Source organism: Trichechus manatus, unplaced genomic scaffold, assembly GCF_000243295.1.
Source record: "Trichechus manatus latirostris isolate Lorelei unplaced genomic scaffold, TriManLat1.0 scaffold00028, whole genome shotgun sequence".
NCBI classification, from domain to species: domain Eukaryota; kingdom Metazoa; phylum Chordata; class Mammalia; order Sirenia; family Trichechidae; genus Trichechus; species Trichechus manatus.
Window position 1 is genome coordinate 325919 of NW_004443964.1, and position 7409 is coordinate 333327.

Sequence of the window (7409 nt, forward strand, 5' to 3'; positions counted from 1 at the left end):
GCACCGCACACAGCCCACAGAGACGGCTCCCCTGGGGAGGCGTCTGCACCCCACACAGCCCACGGAGACGGCTCCCCTGGGGAGGCGTCTGCACCACCCGCATCCGCCATCGGCGTGGGGACAACACAAGCTCGGGTGCAGCACCGTTCATGGAGGCGCTGGGGACAGCCTGGCTTCCAGGAGGACGCGGGGAACATTCCCTTTTGGGGGAGGAGGGCTCATTATTGGGACGGGTTTAATATAACAATTTCAAAACAAGGTATTCTAATATCACAAAACTTTATAAACTACAATCTTTATCAGCCACCCTAAAAGATTCATTTTTACATCTCATTTGTAGCATGAAAGTAGAAAACATTTAAATGTTCATCATTAGAGAAAAAAGTACTTACCAATTATGGCATCACCTTTAAAAGGCATTTTGGAAAGTGACAGGTTTTCTATTAAAACACACACTAGGGAAAAAGATAAACACAGCGTTATTTTCCAAAGTGCCCACCGCGGCACCTCGACCCCACGTTCTGAGTCATGTGCCAGGAAGCTGCTGGCACCACCCCTCCTGCCTGACACCTCGGGCTGCTGTGCCCTGGGGCCCGGTCCATCCCGAGATGCTGGGCCAGTGAGGTGTCTCCTGCACTGAGCGACTTGGGGAGGCGCTCCAGACCTCACGCAGTTACAGCGAAGGTTCAGGGCCTCCCAGATGATGAAAACTCCGTGTTCTGAGAACCTGGCCGGGAGAGCAAGAACTCCCCATGGTGGCTGTACATCAACTTAACCCCAGCATGCATCCCCGGGGGTGCAACGCGACCCCACGCAGGGTGCTGCTAGGAGGCCGGGCAGGAGGGCAGGCCCGGGTTATCCTGCGGAAGGCTCCTGCACCAGCTGTGATGCTGAAAGTTCTGGCAAATTCACCACGAATCTCATGGTGTCCATTTGTTAAATAAGGAAAAGCTACCACTTCCGTAGGCAGGGGTCCGGCAGGCTTGGTTATGTGGGCCAATCCGGCCCACGGAAAACAACTAGTACCGTGGGGTCTGATGCACACTCAACCCCGAGAGCTGAGTGAGCCTTAGTTTCCGTTTGGCGGCCTCACAGAGGAGAGGATATATAAATAAACAACCACACATCAACGGTGGGAAGGCTATCAGAGTGAGGAGCGATGGGAGGCCAGCCCGGGCCCACGATTACAATCATCTCTTTGCATGCGCTCCAGCGACCTCCCTCCCTGTCATACTGCCTGTCCAATCTCAGACACGCTTTCTTCCTGTGTGCACACGTGGCAGTCGGACACGTCCGTGCCTTGTTTTCCACACCCACAGGTTCTGCTACCAGGCAAACAATCTTGATATCTTAGCGCTCACAACACAAAGGCTCCTTCTAGCTCACAGGCTATGCCTGTCTTGTTGTCAGCTGACACCAGCGCCCCAAGCGACAGAGCAGTGTCCTCGCAAGGGTGGCCATGTTAAGCGAGAAGCAGCTCCAGGTCTGGCACGAGCACTGATGCCCGGCCTGAGGTGACTCTGCCACTTCTTGTAGCTCACGGCCCATACCGTCCATGACCAGAAACACAGCCCTGCCCGGCCACGGGGTGCAGAGCACAGTGGGCAGGAGGTGTGATGGACAGCTGATGACCCAGACACAGAGCACACCTCTCTGGTGCCGGCTGTCCTCACCAACCACACAACGAGCTGGGGGAGGCCGCACGCATTCTTCTTAAGACGCGTGTCATGGCCCACAGTCTGGATGTACGATCAACTGTTAGTGCTTCCCCTGATGGTCTCAACTTTCTTTCCCGTGTTTTGTCACTGCAAACAAGGTGGCAGTAGACACCTTTGCAGACACAGACTGTCTGTCTGTCTGCACAGTACGTCCATCTGCCCTGCACACTGGAGTCCAGGTTTCTAGGAGTGGGGCTGCTAGACAGGGGGCCATACGCATTTTAATTGTAACACATACTGCCAGATGGCAATCTAAAAAGACTAACAGTTCACATTCCACCAGGAAGAGCCAGCACCATCTCTGTCCACACCAGGGGTTACCAGGCTTTAACTATAGCCCATTTGGAAGATAAAAGTTGTTCTCCAGTCGTTAAGCAGACTTACGTTTCCCTGACTACAAGGAGACTCTGAGAACCTTTTCATCAATTATATTTGCGTTTGCTCTTATGTGCAATGCCCATATATCTTCTTTGCTTCTTTTCTATTAGACTGCTGACTTTTTTATTGGCAATTTTAAGAAGTCTTTGTATATTATAGCTATTGACTTTTTAATCTTTCAACTGTAGTACAGGATTTTCTCTGAATCTGTATTTTGTCTACTGGTTGCTGCTGAGTGGATTCTGACTCATTGCAGCCCCGTGCGTGCAGAGTAGAACTGCTCCGTGGGGTTTTCAAGGCTGTGACCTTCCGGAAGCAGATCACCAGGCCTGTCTTCCGAGGTGCCTCTGAGTGGGTTTAAACCACCCATCTTTCGGCTGGTACAGTATATGGTGTATGCTGCTGTTGTTGTATGTTGTCGGGTTGATCCCAACTCACGTAATGATCCTATAGAACAGAACAGAACTGCCCTATAGGGTTTCCTAGGCTGTAATCTTTATGGGAGCAGATTGCCACGTCTTTTCTCCCACGGAGCGGCTGATGGGTTCAAACTGCTGACCTTTTGGTTAACAGCCAAGAGCTTACTCATTGCACCACCAGGGCTCTATATGGTATATAATCATCCATTAAAAAGTTTTAAATATTTATACAAACGTAACTATTTTTTCCATGTTTCCAGCTGATGGAACTATTGTTAAGACTTAGGGTGGCTATGTGCCACAAGAAAGGTCCCTACCAGTTAGAAACAGCCAGTGAGGTCTTATTACGACGTGCTATTTGGGACCTTCTTTGAAACACTCTGGAGATGGTAAAGAGTATGCTGACGGGGACAGATAAGACAGGAGTGGCAAATATGGACACTTGTTGAAGCTAGGAGGTGGGTATATGGGGCTCATTATTCTGTTTCTCTTTACTTTTGTATAGATTTGAAAATTCCCAAATGAAGAAGTTATTTTAGAAAACTACATTATCCATAAATGTCTCCTAAAATTCCTTTGGAGAGTCTTATGATTGTATTTTTATACTAAATTTTAATTAATGAGAAATTTAGCTTTGGATGGATGTGAGGTGTGGATAGAACCTTTTTTTCTCCCACACAGCCATTTGTGACATCATCATTCATTGAATAAACTATCCTTCTCAGTAAGAATAGAAATACCTTCTTTGTCATATGTCAAGTTCCCATACATATTACTACATTGGAATCTATTTCTGAATTCTCGATTCTATTCTACTGATTAACTTGTCTGCTCCTAAGAAAATAACATCCTGTCTTGAACAGTGTGTGTTATGTTTTAATGACTGGAAAATAGAAGTCGTCACTATTCTTAAAAATAATTTTCTTAGCGATTTGGCCTGATAGGAACTTTAAATGCATTTTCAAGATAAAAACAAAACAAAAAATAAGCACATGACAAGATGTTCGACATCAGTGACCATTAGGAAAATGGTATATCAGCACGTGTCTGTTAAAATGGTAAGAATAAAAAGCAGTGATAGCACCAAATGCTGGCGAGGATGCAGACAGATGTGTCTCACGTACATCACGTGTGGGAATGTTAAGTGGTGCAGCCACCCGGAAACAGTTTGGCAGTTTCTTACTAAGCATACACTTAAAATATGACTCAGCAGTTGAACTCTTGGGCATTTATCCCAGAGAATGAAAAGTTATGTTCACATAAAAATTTGCATACAAATATTCTTGGCAGCCTTATTCGTAAGAGCAAAAAGCTAGAAAAAGCCTAAATGTTCTTTAATAGGTGAATTGTCAAACAAACTCTGGTACAACCAGACAACGGGACAAAAAAAGGGGCTGTACTACATGGACAACCTGGGTGACCCAGGGGCGCTGTGCTCATGAAAAGATCTACCTCAAAGGGTTACATACCATAGGATTCCACTTCTATAACATCCTCAAAAAGGGAGAATTATAGAGATGGAGACAGATCAATGTTTGCTATGGGACCGGGACGAGGAGGGTGGTGTGAGTGTAAAGAGCCGCCATGAGGGAGTTCCTTTGTGGTGATGGAAGATGGGACAGTTCTGTACCTTGACTGTGGTGGTAATTATACAGATCATCACATGGCATAAAACTGCACATACATACACAAATGCATGTGAAAATGGGTTAAAACTGAATAAGGTCTGAAGTCTAGTTAATGATGTGGCACCAATGTCAGTTTCCTGCTTTGGCATCATACTGGTTATATAAGACTTCACCACTGGGAGAAGTTGAGTGAAATACACAGAGGATTCTATAATTTTACAACTTCCTGTAAGTCTATAATTATTTAATATGAAAGGTTTTTTTAAAAAAAGTAACAGACTAGGCAATTTGGAACAACCCTGAAGCTAAGATACCATTTTTTTTAAAAAAAACTGGGCAAAATTAAAAACAAACATCTGCTTAAAGTCACTGGAGAACTTTCATGAAAGTAAAGATCTGGGAGAGGGCTAGAAGCGAGAGAGGGAAGCAAAGAGGTGAGCTACTTTACCCCACAAGCATCAGGTTATCTCAGAAATAGCTTTTCAAAGAGCTTCTAAAGACTACTGGGAGAAAACTGGAGTTCGGGCACATTGAGGGAGAACTATTAAACCCCTCACAATGGGTTTTGAATCCAAACGGCCACATCCTAGAAATAAGTGTAAAATGTAGCTCAGCTGATGCCAACCACTGAATCCTCTCAAATCCTGAAATTGAATGAGGTGACCCCAGATTGCTAGCACCCCTAGCCTCCCACTAGAAGCAAATGTAAGGCCTCTCTGGAGGAAGAGGAGAACATTCCTAGGCCTCAAAATATTTCCATGATTTTTCATATACAATATCCAGAACTTTAGGAACAGAACGACAGAAGCTCTAGATAATGGTATTATTAGACAGATTTTAAAATGTGCTTAATATGTTCAAGGAGGTGAAAGAAATGATCGAAAACTATGACAAAGATATGGGAACTATTAAAAAAATAAACACATAGAAATTCTAATGGAAAGATAAAAACACTGGAATTAAAAATTCAATTCATGGGTTTAACAGCAGACAAGACAAAGCTGAAGACAGAATTAGTGCCATGGAAGATAGGTCAAAGAATATATCCAAACTACACCACAGAGAAAGAAAGGATGGAAAAGCAGAAAAGCAGGTGCAAGACATAAAAAATAAAGTGAGGAGGTCTAACCTATGGATAACTGGAGTCAAACAAGTAGAGGATAGAGAAAAAAAGAGCAATATTTGAGAAGATAATGGCTCAGAATTTTTCCAAAACAGACGGAGAAAAAAAAATCAAACTGCAGATTATAGCAGAACTACAAACCCCCAGAATCCCAAGTGAGATAAATACAAAGAAAAATCATTCCAAGTATATTATGGTAAAGTTTCAGAAAACCAAAGATAAACACAAAATCTTAAAAGAAGCCAGAAAAAATTAACAGATTACTTTTAATAGAGTAATAAACAGCTGGCAGATAACTTCTCAACAGCAACAACAACAAAAAATTCCTGAAGACAACAAAATGTTATATTTAAAATGAAATAAATCTATCAATAAATATCAACCTGAAGTTCAATGCCCAACAAAAATGTCCTTCAAGAAAGAGGGTGAAGGGAGGGGCCGAGATGGCAGAGTAGTGAGACACTTCTGGTGGACCATCTTACAACAAAGACCTGAAAAAACAAGTGAGTCAATTATCTATGACAACCTAGGAGCCCTGAACATCTAACGCAAAGTTGAAGAACCGGACTGAGTGGCAAGTGGAGGGAGAGACAGTGCAGAAGCGGTGAGGAGTTGCCAGACCTGACCCAGCGAGAGCCTGAGCCCTTCAGGCCTGATCAGCTCCTGGGTGAGTGGTGAGGCAGGCAAGCAGCAATGCTCGGGAGGAGTGTTTTCTGCACCGGGAGAGACCCAGTGCCAGAGAGTCTACTCGCCCACCCAGAACCAGTGAGAAGCAGCCCTCAATCGGCGAAAGATAAGTCCTTGCGTACGGCCTACCGCGTGGATCAAAAACACCGCCCTTAGGGAAAAACCTCTGTCCCATTTACCTCCCCGCTCCCTGTTCTGCACTGGGCCCCAGACCAGCTTCAGCAATTGCTGAGTTCCCTGGGCCAGAAGTAGCATCCGTCACACGCCCTGAGCCATTCTCCTGGCCATGGAGAGTGAACAAATTAACAAACAAGGGAAAAAATAAACTGCCGGCTCCCCTAAGCCAGGAACCCAGGGTAGGCACAGCTCCTTTGTCTAGGCACAGGCATAAGGGATCCAAGGACTTTGAGTGCCTGTTCCCCTGCAGAGACTTGTGTGGGCCCATTTCAACAGCGTAGGCCCTCATTACAGCAGTACATCAGGGTATATACCTGAAGTCTAACTTGAACTGTTTCAGCTGTGAAGTGGCAGGTTCGTGATATTTGACACTGCTCTGCCCATTAAGCAGGGTCTTCACCTACCCACATCAGGGGCCTGAGGACTGGTGGCTCCATTTTCACCACCTAGCCACCTGCAATATGGGCCCAAGAATAAGAGATGCCCCCAAGTCCTTACAGCCAACAGCACTAGGTGCTCACAGTCCAGCTGCAAAACCCACCCATCTACGTGCCCTAGGGAACAGGGACAAGCCTTCCTCCTGGACACTCGGGGGCGGCCTCAGCCTCCTGCCCTGCTCACAGTGTGTCCCACTGCTGCAGCTAAATGCCTGTGCCTACACCAATCACCCATGCCTGTCTAGGACTGTAGGTGAGAGCCTACACCACACACTTGGTGGCTATCTACCTGGGAACCTGAGCTGAATCCATACAGGAGGAATGGGCAGACTCCTGAGCTCAAATACCTCGTAACAGATCTAACCACCTGGTGACAGGACATTAGAGCTTCAAAGGTGCTAATAATCAAACTAGCTCATACGAGCAGACTATTTGGGCATATCAAAACAAAGCAAGAAACTAGGACACAGTAAGCAAGCATAAAATAAATAAATATAATAACTTATTGATGGCTTGGAGGCAACAGTCAATATCAAATCACATAAAGAGGCAATCCATGATGACTTCAGCAAGCTCCCAAAATAAAGAATCTAGAAATTTTCCAGAGGAGGAAAATTTCTTGTAAGTACTGGAGGCAGAATACAAAAGATTAATATACAGAATTTAGGAAGGAAATTAAGTAAAATGCAGAACATGCAATAGAGGAAATTAAAAAGATTAGAGAAGAGCATAATGACAAATTTAACAGGCTGCAAGAATCCATAGAGAAACAGCAATCAGAAATCCAGAAGATTAACAATAAAATTTCAGAATTAGACAACTCAATAGAAAGTCATAGGAGC

The 7409-nt window shown here is 44.9% G+C and overlaps 1 protein-coding gene across 1 annotated transcript in view; it reads right to left on the reverse strand.

Annotated features, from left to right (window-relative positions):
- Positions 1-7409, reverse strand: part of TBCD (tubulin folding cofactor D) — a 200748-nt gene that overhangs the window by 39838 nt on the left and 153501 nt on the right. The window contains exon 25 of the mRNA XM_004374331.2: positions 393-455. Coding sequence (XP_004374388.2) covers positions 393-455 — 63 coding nt within the window. The remainder of the gene's footprint in view (positions 1-392; positions 456-7409) is intronic.